Genomic DNA, 17,377 nt, shown 5'->3' with positions numbered 1-17,377 from the left:
GTGCCCAAGGATGTCAACGCCGCCATCGCCACCATCAAGACCAAGCGTAGCATCCAGTTTGTGGACTGGTGCCCCACTGGTTTCAAGGTGGGCATCAACTACCAGCCGCCTACGGTGGTGCCCGGGGGAGACCTGGCCAAGGTGCAGCGCGCCGTGTGCATGCTGAGCAACACCACGGCCATCGCCGAGGCCTGGGCCCGCCTGGACCACAAGTTTGACCTGATGTACGCGAAGCGGGCGTTCGTGCACTGGTACGTGGGGGAGGGCATGGAGGAGGGGGAGTTCTCGGAGGCCCGTGAGGATATGGCTGCCCTGGAGAAGGATTATGAGGAGGTGGGGGTGGATTCAGTGGAAGGGGAGGGAGAGGAGGAAGGGGAGGAATACTAAACGCTGGGTTCCTTCTGTCGCTGTCGCATGTCCACGAAATGTCTGCTTCAAACACTCGAGCTTCCTTGTGCACTGGGTGGGGTTTGGCCCCGTGGGCTCAGCCAGGGGGTATGCTGCCCTCTCGGATGTGATCATGCAGATTTTCCATGTGTCTGTACCGTGTCTGTGAATAAAAGGCTTTAAGAGAAGCTACACTGTGTCGGATACAAACCCTCTGTGTCAGCGCCGGCTCTCGCCCGGGCTGGCTGGCCCCATCCCATGGGAACAGACTGTCCCTATTGTCTGTGCCCAGTGAGGCAGCTGGCATGGTACTGCTGCTACCCGAGCTGGCCAGCCCTTCCCTGCTCTGCTAGCTGGGGGGGGGTGAAGACCCCACATCCCTGGGTGCCACAGGGTGGGGCCTCACCCCGGGTCCTGCTGGGCTCCATCATGAGCTGTTTTTGATCCCCCCCATGGCCAGGGAGGTCCATGCCCTTCCCCGTGCCCTCAGCGCTCGGGAGCCCAGCCCTGCCCGCCCCCCGCGGCTCTCCGGGATTAACACACCCGGGATTAGCCGTGTCCCAGGATTAGCTCCATCCCTGCCCCTAAATCCGGGGGCTGCGCAGGGGGCGCTGGCCCGTGGGAGCGGCGGGCGGGCTCAGCCTATCAGCGCGCGCCGCGCCGCGCTCCGGCCAGTGAGCTTCGCCTCATTCAAGCCCCGGAGCCAATGGGCGGCAGGGGGCGGGGCCGGCCGGGCCCCATTCGGGCCGCGGGGGAGCGGGTACATTGTAGCGGAGCGGGGGCGGGGCCACGGCGAGGGGCGGGGCCACCCACGGCGGCGCTGGGCTGGTCCCGGCGGGCTCAGAGCGGCGATTCCCGGCGGTACCGGAGAGCCTGTACCGGAGCGGCCGTACCGGCCCTGCCGTCCTGCCCCTGCCCGCCGTAGCCCCCCCGGCCCTGCCATGCTGGCCGCAGCATGGCCCCTGTGGAGCAGGACGCGCTGGCCGTGCGGGAGCAGCTCTTCCACGAGAGGGTCCGCGAGTGCATCGTGAGTGGCCGCGGTGAGGGGCGGCGGGCGGGGGAAGGGGCCCGGTTTGGAGGGGAGAGGTGGGAGGGGAACTGGGAGCTCGCAGCCCTCCGTGGGACCGTCGGGAGCTCTGTGGCCCGGCTGTGGCAGTGCTCCACACCCCGTGCTTATCGGGGCCAGAGCCACCGCGGCTGCGTGTGCCCAGCAGATAGCGGGGTCCCAAGGCTGAACCCTGCTGAGGCCCTGCCGCAACCCCTCTGCCAGCTCCAGCAGTCCCAACTGCGGTCCCGTCGTGCTGGGAGGGCTGGGGGTGCTGGGCTGTGGTGGTGTTAGGGCCGGGCCAGCCCCACGCCAGGCTCCTGGCTCTGTCCTGGTCCCCAGGCCAGCAGCTCGGTGTGAGCAGGAAGGGGCCCTACAGAGCCGCCTAAGCCTCGGGTACTGCAGAGGGAGCCAGCTGGGTCTGCTCGTCTGCTCCCGCTGCCATAGGCTTAGGGATGGGGATGACCTGGATGTCCTGGTCCTGCATCTCGTACGGGCCTTCGGGATGCTGCATGCAGGGCAGCCAAGTAGGCTGTGACTGGCAGGGCCGAGGCCACCTTGCCACAGCCAAATTCGGCGCCCACAGGGAGGACCTGGTGGCCGCAGCCCAGCACCTCTGCCCTGGAGCTCCCCTGCCCTCCATCCTGGGGAGCCACGGCTCACCCAGGAGCCCCTGGCTTGGCATGGGCAGCACAAACGTACTTGGCCCCACTTCACTGAGCACAGGAGGTGTTGGGGGTCCCCCCACCAGGCAAAGCATTGGCCTGTGGGGTACAGACCACGGCAGGAAGGAACCTGCGGCCTGAGACCCTTCACTGGGTGGGAGCAGGAGTAGAAGGACCTGCTGGGAGCTGCCCTTCTGGGAGTCCAGAGCTGGGCCAGCTCTGGGGGCTCCCTGCCACCCCACTGGCAGATTCTGGGGACCCTCGGCCAGCTGAGCACCCCTGGCCAGGGAGAAGGGAGGTGCCACAGCTGCTCCCCACTACACCTGTGCCAAGGTGGAGGATTCAGGCGACCTTTCCCCATCCTGACGCGTACCCAGAGGGATGAAAGGTCACCGTGTTCCCTGAACATCGCCTGCTCTGGCTTGACCTCGGCGTTCCAGCGGGGGCGGGAAGGACACCACAGATATCCTTGGTGCCTGATTCAAGGCTGTTCCCGCGGCTCTGCTGGGTGCTGGTGCCAGCAAGGCAAGGGCTGTGGGATCAGGCAGTTCAGGGATGTCCCACGGGGTCACAGATTTGCCAGCAAGGGCTGATCCAGAGCTTCTGGGTGGGTCTTCAGCCCGCTGGCCTGGGTGCTGTGCCAGCTTGTGGGCACCCATGTGTGAACCCCGTGTGCAGCCCCCATTGAACAAATAGGTCTGAGCACACGAGTGGGCTGTAACCAAGACTAGGAGTGGAAAAACAAATAGGGTGGAGCTGACAAGCCCCAGGGCTGGCAGCATCACCTGGGGTAGGAGCCAGGGTAGGAGCGCTGCCCTCAGGGCATGCCCGCACTGCCCACACTCCTCTGCCCGCAGATCTGTGCCCTGCTCTTCGCCAGCCTCTACATCCTCTGCCACTTCATCATAACCCACTTTAAGAAGCACGCGGATTTCACAGCAGGTAAGAGAGCAGGAGCTGCCAGAGCCAGGCAGCCCTTGAGAGCCACATTCAGCCTCCCGAGGGTTTTTCCTGTTCCTCCGTTGCTTTCGGCCTTCCCCAGCAGCCCCAGCTGCCGTGACACCAATTGCTGCGGGGCACCCACTGGCTGCCCCAGGTGGGAGCAAAGCCCAAATTCCCTGGGAGGATTTCTGCAGCATTTGGAGTGGGGAGAAGTTGGGCAGGGGACAGGGAGCGATGCTCTGGGCAGCCCTACCTCCCCCAGCCCTTTGGTTTGGGATTTTGTCCCCGCAGTTCTCGATGATGAGGATGCTGCTGTCAACAGGATTGCGTAAGTTCCTGCTTGCCCCTTTCCCTGTTCCCTGACACTCGGCCTCTTCCTCAGCTGGGACACCGTGTCCTGTGGGTGCTGGTGACGCTGGGGGGCAGAGCTGGGCTGTGACACCCAGAGGAGCCCTGACCCAGAGGTGATGCTTGTCCCTCCGGCAGGCTGGGACTCTGCACCTTCACCCTGGCTGTGGCGCTGGGTGCCGTCCTCCTCCTGCCCTTCTCCATCATCAGCAATGAGGTGCTGCTCTCCTTCCCCCAGAACTACTACATCCAGTGGCTGAACGGGTCCCTCATTCATGGTGGGTGCATGGGGTGACCCTGGTGTCACCCCAAAATCTGTGAGTCAGGGTTGCCCTGCCCGGGAGCTCACCCCATGCTGTTCCCCCTCTTCCAGGCCTCTGGAACTTGGTCTTCCTCTTCTCCAATATGTCCCTGGTCTTCCTCATGCCCTTTGCCTACTTCTTCACTGAGTCGGAGGGGTTTGCAGGATCCAAGAAGGTGGGTGACCCTGCGGGTGTCCCCCCTGTCCCCCCATCTGTGGCTCCCTGCTAACCCAGCTCCTGCAGGGCATCATGGCCAGGGTGTACGAGACGTCGGTGGTGCTGCTGCTGCTGACGCTGCTGGTGCTGGGCATGGTCTGGGTGGCCTCTGCCATTGTGAGCAATGATGCTGCCAGTCGCCAGTCACTCTACGGTGGGTGCTGCTGGGGTGCACTGGGCCCTCCCTACTCCAGAATCAGACCCTGGCACTGAATGGAACAAGGGATACCTGGTGCCACCGGCCTGACCCTGCTGTCTCCGCAGATCTCTGGGAATATTATCTCCCCTACCTCTACTCCTGCATCTCGCTCTTTGGCGTCCTGCTTCTGCTGTGTGAGTTGTGTCCCCCCGAGGCCCTGGTGGTGGTCCAGGCAAATGGGGTCTGGAGGGGCCGTGGCTCTGGGCTGAAGCCTCCAGGATCCTTCTGGGGGTGTGGGGAGGGGTAGGATGGAGGGGCACCTCCTGTTCAGCCTCTCCTCCCACCACAGTGTGCACCCCCTTTGGCCTTTCCACCATGTTCACCGTCACTGGGAAGCTGCTGGTGAAACCCCGGGTAAGGTGTCCCCCCCCCCCCAGTCCCTCTGCCCCAGCTTCAGGGCTGCCTGGTGTCCCACCTCAGGCATGGGGAGCCATTTACACACCCCGGCAGCCTCTCACAGGCTCCTCACCCACCCCCAGCTCCTGGAAGACCTGGATGAGCAGCTGAGCTGCACAAGGTTTGAGGAAGCCGCCGTGTCCCACAGGATCCGCTCCGGTGGGTGCTGCTGGTTGGGAAAGGGGAGCATGGGGTGGATTTGGGGCCCCCTTACCCCACCACATAGGAGTCCTCATCCCCCCTGAGCCCCTTGGGTCTCCCCCCTGGCAGGCAAAGCTTCCTGCTGGCTGAATCTGGACATGGAGATGCTGCGGGAGCAATTCTTTGCCATCCGGAGCAAGAGGCGGAAGCTGGGTGAGGAGCCTGGCAGGGGGAAGGCCGGGACACCTGGGTTCCCTCCAGCTTGGCACTGGGAGCACTGGGGCAGCCTCCATGGAGGGAGGGTGGGTGGGAGATGGGGTGGGGGGTGTTACAGCCCATCCTGGCTCTTTGGGGCCCCCTCAATCTCCTGCCCTGGGGTGGGAGCTGTGCTCCCCTCTCACCTGGGCACATCCTCCCCACAGAGCTGCGGCACCGAGCATCGCCCTGGCAGAGGAACCTGGGCTACCCCCTGGCCATGCTGGTCCTCCTGGCACTGACAGTGAGTGGCCCTGTGCCCCCATGGGAGCTGGGGGTTGTCCCCATGCTCCCCACTGCCCTTACTCCCTCCCTGCTCCTCCCAGGGCATCTCTGTGCTCATCGTCTGCTTCCACGTCCTGGAGCTGCTGCTGGATGATGCCGCGATGCCACGGGGCATGCAGGTACCCGGGTGAGGGGATGGGACAGCACAGAGTCCTGTCCCTCGCTGGTCTGGGGACCATTTCTCCCCAACCTGCTCCCTCCTCTCCCTGCAGGATGCGTCCCTGGGCCAGGTTTCCTTCTCCATCTTCGGTTCCTTTGGAGCTGCACTGCAGGTTGTCCTCATTTTGTATCCTTCAGGCGGGCACTCGTGTCCCCAGTGACATCCCCTGTGTCCCCAACACCATTCCCAGTGCCATCCCATCCTGTTTTCCTCCTTAACACTCCTTGCAGCTACCTGATGGTCTCCTCTGTTGTGGGCTTCTACAGCTCCCCCCTCTTCACTCGCCTGCTGCCGGAGCGGCAGGACACCCCCCTCACCAAGGTGGGAGCAGCAGGACGGGGCTGGGGGGCTCCTGAGCTCCCGTGGGGGTGCAAGATCCTGCTCCCCACAGTGTGTCCCTTGCGTGTCCCCGGGCACCCTGTGGTGTCCCTACGTGGGAGGACAGTGTCCTACTGCTGGGCAGGACCCCAGTGGTTCTCTGGCACTTGGAAAGCCCCTTCCCCAGCCTGGGGGTTCCCTGCAGCAGCACTGTCCTCCCTAAACCTCCTCCTTCTCCCCAGATCATTGGAAACTGTGTCTCCTTGCTGGTGCTCAGCTCAGCACTGCCTGTCTTCTCCAGGACACTGGGTGAGTCCCCCAGTGGGATCAGGGTGATGCATGGATGGGGGTGTCCCCAGGATTGGGGTGCCCTGACCAGTGTGTCCCACCCCTGTGCAGGGATCACCCGTTTTGACCTCCTGGGGGACTTTGGCCGCTTCAACTGGTTGGGGAACTTCTACATCGTCTTCCTCTACAACATGGGCTTTGCGGGGCTCACCACACTCTGCCTGGTGAAAAAGGTCTCCTGGGCAGTCCAGGCCGAGCTCATCCGTGCCTTTGGTGAGAACAGGGACATGGGGTCACAGGGATGGCTGCTGGGGTGTCCCCTGTGCCCCACCCTGGCTCTCACACTCTCCCTGTATCCAGGTCTGCACAAGCTGCCGCTGCCCGTGACGCGCTGCCGGACCCGCAGCAAGCCCTGCTAGGGCTGGGGGACAGGGAAGTGTCGTCCCCCCCACCCCGTGGTGGCCCCAGGGTGTCTGTCAGCCACAGTGCTGGCCCTGATAGCACCTGGTGCCTCAGGGACATCAGAGCCCCTCAGGGAGAGCTCAGACCCCATGGGGGGGCCGACAACCCCTGCCAGCCTCTCGTCAAGCCCTGCTTAGGCTGGGGGACAGGGATGTGTCCCCCCCACTGTGGTGGCCCCAGGGTGGCTGTCAGCCACAGAGCTGGCCCTGATAGCACCTGGTGCCTCAGGGGCATCTGAGCCCCCCAGGGAAAGCTGAGACACCTTTGGGGGTTGCCCCCCTGCTCTATCTCAGCGTGTTATGCTACTGAGCCTCGGCCCTGAGCCACACCCCCATCACACATCTCTGAGGGGCGCGGGGTCCCCCCGAGGCTGCGCTGGCTGCAGCCCCCCCACCCCGTTTACATACCTCGTGCAAGAATGGCCGGGCCCCCCCGACCTCCCCAGGCTGCTCCCTGGGGTCTGGTTGGGTTTTAAATGTTGCCCCACCTGGGGACTGTCCTGAAACTATGGGAGGGGGTCCTGTGCTCCCTGCCCAGAGTCACTCCACACTCCATTCCTGTGTCACTCTAGGGCTGCAGGGGGGGCACTGGTTGTCTCCCGCCCACCCCAAGGCCTTTGGGGTCCCCAATAAGGGGGCCTGGGGTGCAGGGGACGAGTCCCCCCCCTCTCTGGCAGCTTGATGTGATGAGTATGTCGGGTCTCTGTTACCACAGAACTTGTTTGGAGCAATAAATAGTGACTGGTTTTTATATAAAAATATCTGAATCTGGGGGTTTTATTGCCCCCGAGGGCAGGGCCGAGTAGGAAGGGGGCAGGGGCGGGGTGTCCCCGCCTGGGGGGGGGGGGGTCACAGTTCTGCCCCTCCTTCCCTGGGGGCCATAATTAACCCTCTTCCTGGTTGGGGTTAACGAGCTTCTTCCAGGCACGGTGGCAGATGAGGGCAGCTCCCTGCCCGCTGCCCGGGCTGAGGGACCCCGGGGGTGTTTGGGGGGCTCCGGGCAGCTTCGGGGTGTGGGCTGAGCTACCCCAAGAGAGGGGCAAAGCAGAGGCGGCACCTCCTGGGATGGAGGGTCGTGTGGCCGGAGCGGAAACTGCCCCGGGAATCGGCCCCCCACCCCTCCGGCCCCGGCGGGGGGGGGGGCGGGCCGCCCCCCGCCCCCCCCCCCCCCCTTGGCGGGGATGGGGGGCCCGGGCCCCCCCTGGCCCCCCCCCGGCTGAGGCTGAGCAGGAAGCACAGGAAACCTGGTTTATATTGCAGGAAATGAGGCCATCGGTGCCCGCGATTTCCCCGCGACCTGCTCCCCTCCCAGTCACCCCGGGCTGGCACCGGGGCTGCAGGGAAGCTGTGGGGGGGCCGCGGAGGCCGGGCCCCCCCCGACCCGCTCCCAACCCTCCACTGCCCCGCTGCTGCCTTCTGCCCTCGCCGAGGCCCTCGGAACCCCTGGGTGCTTCTCCGGGAGCTCTCGGGTGCTGCGTCGAGGGACACGGTCCCAGCCCCGGGGGGAGCCCGGTCCCGGGGGTGTCCCGTTCCTGGAGGCGCCCGTGTCCCTGTTGGAGCCCGGTGCCAGTCCCGGAGCAGCCCGGCCCCATCCTCGGCGGTACCTCGATCCCTGGCGGAGCCCGGTCCCGGTCCGGGGGTGCCCCGGTCTCGGGGCGCGGAGGGGCCGGCCGGGGCAGGGCAGCCCGGCGGGGGCGGCCCCGGGGGATGTGGCCGCCGCTGCCGCCGCTCCCGGGGGCCGGGTCCGAGGCGGAGCCCGACGGGGCTGCCCAGCGCCGAAGCCGAGCGGCCACGGTGGGGGCAGCCCGGCCGGGGCGGCTGAGGGCGGCTCACGGTGCCGACCAGCACCCAAGGCAGCCGGTACCGGGGGCTGGGCCAGGGACGGGGACCGGGACTGTGGGTCGGACCGAACAGAGGGGACAGGGGTAGTGCCAGGGAGCGGGTCCTGGGAGCGGGGCTGTGCCAAGGGGACGGAGCAGGTGTGGATACCGGTGGCACAGCCTTAGGATAAAGAAGGTCCTCGGTGCAAGGGACAGCGGGAGGAGAAGAGGGACTGCGACTGGGACAGAGGGTCCCCGGTCCCAACAGGCGGTGGCAGGAGAGGTCCCAGGACCAGAATCGCGGCGTTCGGATCGGATAAGGCGGGGTCCCGGTACCGGAGCGCAGTGAGGGGACGTGGAGAGGAGGCGGCAACAGCGCGCGGGATTTAGACGGGGAGGGGGAGCAGGATTGGGGCGCGGGGTAAGGTCCCGGTGCCGGTCCCGGGGCAGCCTCAGAAGCCGGGTGCCCGGTGCCAGTGCCAAGGCAGTGCCCGGAGCTGGTTACCGGTGCCGGTGCTGGGACGCCGCGGTGCGAGGGCTTTCCCTGTGGCTCGGGCTGTGTCGGGGACTTCCCCGGACCGGGGTGCAGCGCCAGGCGAGGGGGTGCTGATACCGTGGGTGCGGAACCGGAGGCGCTCCGAGTGGGTGGCGGCACCGACGGGGGGGCACGGGGGGGTGGTCAGTCGTCCCGAGCGGCCGCGGATCCCGCAGAAGCGACGGGACCGTGGGTGTGAGAAGGAAACGGCACCGACCCGCCCCTGGCACCGCGACCATCTAAAAGCCCCGGGGCCGCCACACCGGGACCATGCCCGCCCCAGCCGCCCGTGCCCCCGGCGACTGAGCGGGACCTGCGGAGGCAGCGGGGCCCGGCGGGCGGGATGCCCCGGTGGACGCCGCTCGCCCTCGTCCTGCTCGGCCTCGCCGCCTGCCTGCTGGCCGCGCCGGTGCTGGGCTGCGGCCCGGGTCGGGGCCCGGTGGGGCGGCGGCGGCTGGGGCGGCGGCAGCTCTCGCCTCTGCTCTACAAGCAGTTCGTGCCCAACGTGCCCGAGCAGACGCTGGGGGCGAGCGGGAAGGCCGAGGGCAAAGTGCTGCGGGGCTCGGAGCGCTTCAGGGACCTGGTGCCCAACTACAACCCCGACATCATCTTCAAGGACGAGGAGAACACGGGGGCGGACCGGCTCATGACCGAGGTGGGGGCTGCACCCGGCTCGGCCCGGCCCGGTCCGGCCTCGCTCCCGGGGGCGCGGGGACGCGGGGGCGGCGGGGGGACGGGCGGGAGCACGGGCGGGAGCACAGCGACCCTCGACAGGGCTCACGGACCTCCTTCAGTCGGCACCGACCCTCCCAGGGGCTCACGGAGCTTTCCCGGCCGCCACCGACCCTCTCCAGGGCGCACCAATCATCCCGGGGCTCACGGATCGTCCCGGGTGGCACCGACCCTCCCCAGGAGCACGGAGTCTCCCGGGATGCAGGGTCCCCGTCGGGGCCGCACGGTACCTCGCCCCGGTCCCCTGCTCCCTTCCGCGGCCCTTGGCGGCAGCGTGGCAGCACCGGAGCCCGGGGACGAGGCTCTCCCGCCGCGTTGGGCATCCGGGACCGTCGGGGATTAACGGGACGGGATGGCACCGGGGGCACGAGGTACCGACCGGCGGCTCCACTCCCCCAGCGCCGCCGCGCCCCGGCCCCAGGGTCAGCGCGGAGGGGGCGGCCCCGGTACCCCTCTACCCGGGGGGAATCCGGGGCGGCGGGAGCCCGGGACGCGCCGCGCGCCCGTCAGGATGCTCATGGTTGCCATGGCGAGGGGCGGCCCCGCGGTCGCCATGGCGACGGGGGATGCTGCGAGTGGTCCAGGCGGCGCCGGCAGCTCCCGCGAGCCGGGACGGCGGAGGCGGCGGGGCCGGGGCGGCGGGGCCCGGCGGGGCCGCGGGCACGGAGCCGGCACGGGGTGCGGGTGGCTGAAAGGGCCCTTTGTGGCCGCGGCGGCATTCCCGGGGCCTGAGGTCAGCGCCGGGCTGGAAGGCGCCTATTGTGGCCGGGCCGGGCCGGGCCGGGCCGAGCGCATTCCTGCCCCCCCGCCGCTGCCGTTCCCCCCGCCACGGCCGCCCCGGGCCCGCGCCCCGCACTCCCGCCCCCGCGGCCCCGCGCTCCCGGGAGCCGCTTTGTTGAACGGCGCAGAGGAGGGGCGCTGGGGCACCGAAGGACGCTGTGACCTCAGCGGCTGCGGGGGCGGACGGGGGCAGCTTCGACCCCTGCACCCCACGTCGATGCTGCCACTGCTAATGGGGAGAGGGACCCCCGAACCGCCTGGGACCCCCTGCTGTCCCTGTCAGCCCGGACTCGGGGCTGGTTCAGGGTCAGCTGCTCCCCAGCTCTGCTTCACCGCCCCCCCACCAGGTTAATCAGTCACGGCCGTGGCCGCGGGGAAGGTGACACCGTCCCGGTGCCCGTCCCGGTCCCCTGCCTGTTCTGCCCGGCTGCCTGTGGAGCAGCTCCACTGTGGGACCCCGGGGCACGTTAATGTTCAACCCGCATCCAAGCACAGGGGCAGCTTGGCTGTGACCCTCTCTGCACTCTGCGGGGGCACCCCACCTTGCCCCCACAGCAGCCCCTTTGGGCTCCCTCCAAGCCCTTTGCAGGCCTGGTGTCTGTCTGTCCCCGTGGGGTCCCTGTCTGTTGTGGGGAGGGTGACACCGGTGCTGGTGTGTCCCCACAGCGCTGCAAGGAGCGCGTGAACTCGCTGGCTATCGCGGTGATGAACATGTGGCCGGGGGTGAAGCTGCGGGTGACCGAGGGCTGGGATGAAGATGGGCACCACCTCCCCGACTCTCTGCACTACGAGGGCCGGGCGCTGGACATCACCACGTCCGACCGTGACCGCCACAAGTACGGCATGCTGGCACGCCTGGCCGTGGAGGCCGGCTTCGACTGGGTCTACTATGAGTCCAAGGCGCACATCCACGTCTCCGTCAAAGCAGGTACCACGCAGAAGGGGCTGCCACCAGGGCAGGGGGCTGCCAGCCCTGTAAACATCCTAGACCGCAGCCTCACAGCCCTGCCTGCTCTCCCTTTACATCCTGGATCCATGTGGGATTATTGCTCCGGTTGGTGTCTGGCCCCAGTGGGTTCAGCCAGTGTCCGGCCCCAGCCCAGCTCCCCCTGGCCTACCTGGCCCCCAGATGGGCAAAAATCTCACTCTCCCCTCCAAATTTTGGCCAGATGGAGACAACCTCGTGGTTCAGCTCCTGGTGAGGGAAATAGCAATGCAGCCCCCAGCCCTGCAGCCACACAGCCCCCTGCCCCACAGTTGCTCCAGCCAGCGGTTGCCATCCAGTCCAGAAGTGACAATTGACAGAAAGTGAAAGTGGCCATAAATGTCACCGTTCCAGCCCGGAACAAAGGGCGTCAGTGCAGGGCGGACAAAGGGGCCCTGCAGCGCTCAGGAGCTGCACACAGGAACTGGGGGAGCTTTGGAAAATACCCGCTTTGTTCCAGGGGTGGTTTGGGGGTCTGGGGGTTGCCGTTTCCCCTCTGGAGGTGGTAGCCCCGTGGAGGTGGCCGGTGGAAACACCACAACTTTCTCCATCCTCCCAGATAACTCGCTGGCCATCCGCACCGGTGGCTGCTTTCCTGGCCACGCCACCGTGACGCTGCAGAGCGGTGAGCGCCGGGGCCTGGCCGACCTGCGCCAGGGCGACTGGGTGCTGGGCGCGGAGCCAGGTGGGCGCCTGGTGCCCACTGAGGTGCTGCTCTTCCTCGACCGGGACCTGGGCCAACGCGCCTCCTTTGTGGCCATCGAGACGGCCAGCCCAGCGCGCCGGCTGCTCCTCACCCCGTCCCACCTGGTGTTCGCGGCCCGTGGGACGGCCAACGGCTCCGCCGCCTTCCTGCCCATCTTCGCCCGCCGCGTGCGCCCAGGTGACGCCGTGCTGGCCCACGGGGCTGGCGGGCAGGGGCTGCGCCCCACGCGGGTGCTGAGGGTCTCTCGGGAGGATGGCGTGGGGGTCTTTGCCCCCCTCACCTCCCACGGCACCTTGCTGGTCAACGGGGTGCTGGCATCCTGCTACGCCGTCCTGGAGAGCCACCGCTGGGCCCACCGAGCTTTCGCCCCCCTCCGCCTCTTCCACGGGCTCCTCTCGCTGCTGCCAGCCCACGCCGAGGTGGGCAATGGGACGGTGCCCGAGGCGGGCATGCACTGGTACTCCCGCCTGCTCTACCGGCTGGCTGGGGGCGTGCTGGGCCACGAGGCCCTGCAGGTGTAGGGGTCCCTGGCCCCCCGAGTTAGCACATGGCAGGTGATGCCACACACTGGAAACAGGGCGCTCCAGCCCTGGGCACCCCTTGGACCCAGGGAGGAGGGACAGGGGCACCGCTGGTGTTGTGGGGAGGTTGGGGCTCAGCACTGCCCTGGGGTATGGGGTGGTGGGGATGGGATGGAGTGTCACGGGGTGGCCCAAGGACCTGGCTCAGCCCTGTCCTGTATCCTAGAGCGCCCCACAGCTGGGTCCCCACACCCTGGACCCCCACATGCTCTCCCGGTATTTATTGCTTTATTAACCACCCTGCTGGGGCCGGGGTTGGCGCCTGTCAAGCCACAGCCCGGCACCAACAGACCTGGCCCCGGGACCAAATCCAGGAGGGGGGATACCAAAACCACCCCAGCACTGAGCACTTGGCAGCAGTTCTTGCCCGTCCCCCTGCTCTGGGTCTGTCCCTGTCGCCCACAGTGTCCCTGTCCCTGCGCTGCAGGGCGGCTGTACGGGGTGTCTGCCATGAGCACCAGGTGTCTGCCACGGGCACGGGCACCCCGTGCCAGGCCTGACTCTAACCATGCTAACCGCTAACCTGCCCTGCTTGAGAGTTTTATTTTTCTATTTATAAATGGTAATATAAATGTCCCCCATGCCTGCCTGCCCCAGCAGCGGGGCTCACCCCATGGGGCAGGAGGCAGCCTGCTTTTAACCACTTCTGTTTAAAAACCAAAAGAAATACTACTATTTAATTGTTTGGGGAAATAAAGAAAGTCTATGGCCCTATTGGAGCTGTGGCTGGAAGTGGGCGATGCGTAAGAGGAGTCTGGAGAGGCTGGAATTGACCATCCCAGGGGGCTGGGAGTCCCTGGGGCTGGGCATTCTGAGGGGCTGGAGTATCCCCAGGGTCTGGGGGTCACTGTGGTGGGGGTCAAGCACCCCAAGTAGCTGGGGTATCCTGGAACTGGGTAGGGCATTGCAGGGGGCTGGGGTATCCCTGAGGGCTTGACATCCTGGGGCTCTGGGGGTCCTGATTGTGGGAGTAGGGACCTCAGTTCCCCCTGGACTACCTGGCCCCCAGATGGGCAAAAAACTCAAGTTTCCCTCCAGATTTTGGCCAGATGGAGACAACCTCGTGATTCAGCTTCTGGTGAGAGGAATAGCAATGCAGCCCTCAGGGGCTCGGGTATCCCCAGGGGGCTGTGGGTCCCTGGGGCTGGGGTTAGGCACTGCAGGAAATTGGGGTATCCCACGGCTGGGGCTCCCTGAGGCTTGAATCGGGCATCCCGAGGGGCTGGGGATCCCTGGGGCAGGGGTCAGGCGTTCTGAGGGGCTGAAATACCCCTGGAGGGCTGGGGGTCCTAGCGCTGGGGGAGGCCGCGATGGGGATCTCGGGGAGCAGGAGGTGGGTGTGAGCGTTCCCGGGTGTCCCCGGGCCGGGACAGGTCGGAGGGGGTTTGTGGGGGTGGGCAGGACAAGGACACCCCTCCCCCCCCCCCATTTCCCGCCCAGCTGCGCGACCACCACGTGGCCACGGCCCTTCCCTCCGTTTTCATGAATGGAGAGCCCTGGCAGCCAATGCGCCTGCGCGGCCGTTGAGCCACGCCCCCTCCGTCGCGTCTCAGCCAATGGGAGCGGGCGGGCGGGCGGTGTTGTGGTCACGTGCGGCCGCGGGTGTAGCGGCGGCGACCCCGCCCCCCCGGCGCGGCGGGCGGTTTATAGCGCTGTGTGCCGCGCCCGCCCGCGCCGCCCCGCGGGCCATGCCGCCGCTCCGGCACCGCAAAGTTCTCATCCTCGGCTACCGCGCCGTGGGTCAGTGCGGAGGGACTCGGCCTGGGGGCGTCCTGCCCTCCGGGGGGGCGGCTCTGCCCTCCGGGGGTGCGTGGGAGCGGGGTTGCCCCACTGGGGATTACCGGGTGCACCGGTAGGGGCTGTGCCGGTCCTCTCCGGGCTCAGCACGCTGGGTCCTCATCCCACCAGATGGGGGTTTGGGGTCGTGTTCAGCTTGGGCAACCTCCCCGGGACCTTCTGGAGCCCCCCTCCCCCCAATTCCCCCGCCCCGAGAGGGGGTTCCCCTCTCTCCGTCCGGCTCCGTCCCCTGCCCCGGGGTGATGCCGGTGCCACCCAGCCCTGTTTTTTCCCCCCCACCCAGGTAAAACGTCCCTGGCCCACCAATTCGTGGAGGGAAAGTTCGTGGAGTGCTACGAGCCCACGGTGGAGAGCAGTAAGTCCCCCGCGGGGGGGGGAGGGGGGGGGGGGGGGGCCTGCCTGCCCGGGGTCTTTTCCCTGGTGCCCCTGTGGGGTTCCAGGTGATGAGGACAGACGTGTCCCCCACTTCTGTGGGGCGTGGGTTGTAGCCCAAAACCTTGTGTTGGGGGCTGAGGTACCCCTGGAATGAGGTGGCCGTGAGTCTGAGCCTTGGGGGGGAGGGTTTGGGGGTCCCAGGTGGTCCCTCCCTAACCTGGTGCCACCCTTGCAGCCTACAACAAGATGGTGGTGGTGGGCAAGGATGAGTTCCAGCTGCAGCTGGTGGACACGGCCGGGCAGGTAATGCTGGGGCAGTTTGGGGGGTCTGGGGGTGTTGAGGGGCTGCTGGCCTCTCAGCCACCCCTGCCACCGGTTTTGTCTCCCCACCCCCAGGATGAGTACACCGTCCTGCCCCACTCCTTCATCATCGGCATCCATGGCTACGTGCTGGTCTACTCGGTGACATCCCTGCGGAGGTGAGGAACCCCTGAGACTTGGGGATGGGTCAACTGGGACAGGGGGAAGCAGTGCCTGGATGTCCCCTTGTCCCCACAGCTTCCAGGTGGTCAAGACCCTCCACAAGAAACTGCACGAGAGCCGGGGGAAGACACGGTAGGTGCAGTCCCTCTCGGGAAGGGGGGCCCAGGGTGGTCTGGGCCCTGATCCTCCCTGTGCCTGCAGCATGCCCGTGGTGCTGGTGGGGAACAAGGCAGACCTGGCCCTGCAGAGGTAAGGGGGGTTCTGGGGGTCCCACGTGTGTGTGTGTCCCAGTGGCACACCCTGCCTGTCCCCTGCTGTTCTGCTGTGTCTTCAGCCGGGAAGTGAGGACAGATGAAGGGAAGAAGCTGGCGGAGTCGTGGGGGGCCATTTTCCTCGAGTCCTCAGCCAAGGAGAGCCAGGTCTGGGGGACGGAGCCCAGCCGGGGTTGGGAGCGGGGTTCCCCGTGGGCTGGCACTGATGTCCCCTCGTCCTCAGGTGACCATGGGGATCTTCATGAAGCTCATTGAGGAGATCGACCGGGTGGACAATTCCTATGGCAGATCCACCAGCTGCCACCTGATGTGATCCTTGGGATGGGGCAGGACCCCCTGGATGGCCCAGATCCCCCCAGGACTTTCGCCCAGACCACGGCAGCGGCTCTGGGGAAGCCACGTGGTCCTGCTGTGGTTCGGAACCCCTCACTTTGCACCGGCCATGGGGCTCACGGGGGACTGGGAGCAGGGTTGGGGGTTCTGCCCCAGTTGGGAGCCCCCCCACCTCATCACTGCTGTCCCCTACATGCACAAGGACAGGTCGGGGCCGTTCCTGCTCTGGGAGCCAGGGCTGAATGCGGGTGTTGTTCCCGGCGTGGGGCCGCAGTCCGGCCGGGCTGGACCCGTGGGAGTCGGGGCTGAAACAATTAAACGTTGTTTTGTCTGTAAACCCCTGGACTGGTGGGGGTGTTCCTTGCGGGGGGGGGGGGGGGGCGGGGGGAGGCAGCGTGTGAGGCTACCCCAACACCCCACAGCACGGGGGTCTCTCCAACCCTGGAGGTGCTGTTGGGCTGAGCCCCCTCCTCATGTGGCTGAGCACCCCAGGGGCCTCACTGGGACCCTTGGGGGGTTCTTCAGCCCTGTCCCCCCTCCATTTCTCTCCCTGAAAAATGTTTGCGAGCCTGTGGGGGGGCTCTGGCTGCGGTTCCCCTTGTGGCTTATCTCCACCCAGTCGGGCTAATTATTGCTAATTACCCAATTATGGTGGTAAAGAGGAGCAGGAGCTGCTGGGGGGCAGGAAGTGGGGTGCTGGGGCCAGGGTAGTGCAGCCTGGGGGCTAAGGGGTGGCTGCACCCCCTCAACAGCCCTCCCACATCTCTGGGTCTGGGGGTTTGAGCTCCCGGGGGCCCGGGGTCCGTCCCTCCCCCGGGGCTGTGGGGTCCTGATCGGGGGTCCCGGGGTTCAGGGGCCGATGTGGGCCCGCAGCGGGAGGGGGGTACCGGCCCCGTGTACTCCTTAGGGTCTGGGGTCGAGGGGTGCGTGTGGGGCTCGCAGTGACCGTGCGGTGGGGAGCACGACCGGCTGCTCCGGGGATACCGGAACCAGGCGCGCGTGGTGCAGCACCGTGGCTCAGCAGCAGCACGCGGTGGCCGTGCGCGGGGACCGGGATCGGACTCGACGGCTGCTACCGGGGGGGACCCCAGGACCGGGCATGGCGGCTGCTACCGGGGCTTCGAGAACCGGATGCAGCGGCTGCTCCACGGACACCGGGACCGGGGGCACCGGGACCGGACACAGCAGCTGTTCCGGATACATCGGGACCGCTCCCCGGTGGCTGCTACGGGGGACCTTGGGACCGGACACAGTGGTTGCCAACAGAGAGACACCAGCCCGGGACACGGTGGGCGGTCCCGGCGGCTGCTCGGGCGACCCCATCCCGGAGCCCACCCTCCCTTCCTCTAACCCCGTGGCCGTGCCGAATGCCTCCCTCTGTCCACCCTCGGGGCCGCCCCGGTGCCGGTCCCGGGAGGGGGCGTGGCCTCGCGCCGCCGGCCCCGCCCCCTCGGTGCCCACGTGCGCTCCCGCCCCGGCGCCGCCGGGGTTAAGCGCGGCGGAGGGATCTTCCCCCCCCGCCCCGCCCGGCAGCGTGCGCTGCGGCCGCGCGCGCGCCGTCACACCCCCC

The 17,377-nt window shown here is 67.4% G+C and overlaps 4 protein-coding genes across 5 annotated transcripts in view; all 4 read left to right on the top strand.

Moving 5' to 3' along the window:
• Positions 1-6: 6 nt before the first annotated feature.
• On the top strand, positions 7-575 carry LOC121665094 (tubulin alpha chain). The gene has a single exon (XM_042028983.1). The coding sequence runs from the start codon at positions 160-162 to the stop codon at positions 385-387; it is 228 nt and encodes a 75-aa protein (XP_041884917.1). The 5' UTR covers positions 7-159; the 3' UTR covers positions 388-575.
• A 602-nt stretch (positions 576-1,177) lies between these two features.
• LOC121665073 (protein LMBR1L-like) overlaps positions 1,178-17,377 on the top strand; it is a 44,058-nt gene continuing 27,858 nt past the window's right edge. Inside the window, exons 1-17 of one of the 2 annotated variants that reach the window (XM_042028940.1) lie at positions 1,178-1,414; positions 2,955-3,039; positions 3,331-3,367; positions 3,526-3,665; positions 3,761-3,864; positions 3,933-4,059; positions 4,170-4,238; positions 4,394-4,458; positions 4,584-4,659; positions 4,771-4,854; positions 5,064-5,140; positions 5,223-5,300; positions 5,394-5,467; positions 5,572-5,662; positions 5,902-5,968; positions 6,059-6,220; positions 6,308-7,167. In XM_042028940.1, the coding sequence (XP_041884874.1) occupies positions 1,343-1,414; positions 2,955-3,039; positions 3,331-3,367; positions 3,526-3,665; positions 3,761-3,864; positions 3,933-4,059; positions 4,170-4,238; positions 4,394-4,458; positions 4,584-4,659; positions 4,771-4,854; positions 5,064-5,140; positions 5,223-5,300; positions 5,394-5,467; positions 5,572-5,662; positions 5,902-5,968; positions 6,059-6,220; positions 6,308-6,366 (1,467 nt within the window). In that variant the 5' untranslated portion in view covers positions 1,178-1,342 and the 3' untranslated portion in view covers positions 6,367-7,167. Of the gene's footprint in view, positions 1,415-2,954; positions 3,040-3,330; positions 3,368-3,525; positions 3,666-3,760; positions 3,865-3,932; positions 4,060-4,169; positions 4,239-4,393; positions 4,459-4,583; positions 4,660-4,770; positions 4,855-5,063; positions 5,141-5,222; positions 5,301-5,393; positions 5,468-5,571; positions 5,663-5,901; positions 5,969-6,058; positions 6,221-6,307; positions 7,168-15,207; positions 15,214-17,377 lie in introns of those variants that run through there. The other variant, XM_042028941.1, reaches the window with a different exon arrangement.
• On the top strand, positions 8,170-13,261 carry DHH (desert hedgehog signaling molecule). The gene is made up of 3 exons (XM_042028973.1): positions 8,170-9,418; positions 10,942-11,203; positions 11,820-13,261. Exons 1-3 carry the CDS (start codon positions 9,107-9,109, stop codon positions 12,485-12,487), a joined length of 1,242 nt encoding a protein of 413 aa, XP_041884907.1. The 5' UTR covers positions 8,170-9,106; the 3' UTR covers positions 12,488-13,261.
• On the top strand, positions 14,180-16,144 carry RHEBL1 (RHEB like 1). Its single transcript, XM_042028980.1, has 8 exons — positions 14,180-14,287; positions 14,628-14,699; positions 14,955-15,022; positions 15,116-15,198; positions 15,278-15,334; positions 15,404-15,451; positions 15,537-15,621; positions 15,698-16,144. Exons 1-8 carry the CDS (start codon positions 14,236-14,238, stop codon positions 15,785-15,787), a joined length of 555 nt encoding a protein of 184 aa, XP_041884914.1. The 5' UTR covers positions 14,180-14,235; the 3' UTR covers positions 15,788-16,144.

This window comes from Corvus kubaryi, unplaced genomic scaffold (genome assembly GCF_017639235.1).
Source record: "Corvus kubaryi isolate FWS band 111438036 unplaced genomic scaffold, C.kubaryi_AGA036_p1.0 37309, whole genome shotgun sequence".
Taxonomy (NCBI): Eukaryota; Metazoa; Chordata; class Aves; order Passeriformes; family Corvidae; genus Corvus; species Corvus kubaryi.
Note: the sequence above shows the minus strand (reverse complement) of the source record. Positions and strands in the feature narration are given on the sequence as shown.

Excerpts from the sequence above, each read along its gene's own strand:
- RHEBL1 (XM_042028980.1), top strand. The coding sequence starts at position 14,236 with ATGCCGCCGCTCCGGCACCGCAAAGTTCTCATCCTCGGCTACCGCGCC. Across the intron at positions 14,288-14,627 it reads CCTCGGCTACCGCGCCGTGG|GTAAAACGTCCCTGGCCCAC; the intron begins GTCAGTGCGGAG and ends CCCCCCACCCAG. Across the intron at positions 15,199-15,277 it reads TCGGTGACATCCCTGCGGAG|CTTCCAGGTGGTCAAGACCC; the intron begins GTGAGGAACCCC and ends TTGTCCCCACAG.
- LOC121665094 (XM_042028983.1), top strand. The coding sequence starts at position 160 with ATGCTGAGCAACACCACGGCCATCGCCGAGGCCTGGGCCCGCCTGGAC.
- DHH (XM_042028973.1), top strand. The coding sequence starts at position 9,107 with ATGCCCCGGTGGACGCCGCTCGCCCTCGTCCTGCTCGGCCTCGCCGCC. Across the intron at positions 9,419-10,941 it reads CGGACCGGCTCATGACCGAG|CGCTGCAAGGAGCGCGTGAA; the intron begins GTGGGGGCTGCA and ends GTGTCCCCACAG. Across the intron at positions 11,204-11,819 it reads CCACGTCTCCGTCAAAGCAG|ATAACTCGCTGGCCATCCGC; the intron begins GTACCACGCAGA and ends CCATCCTCCCAG.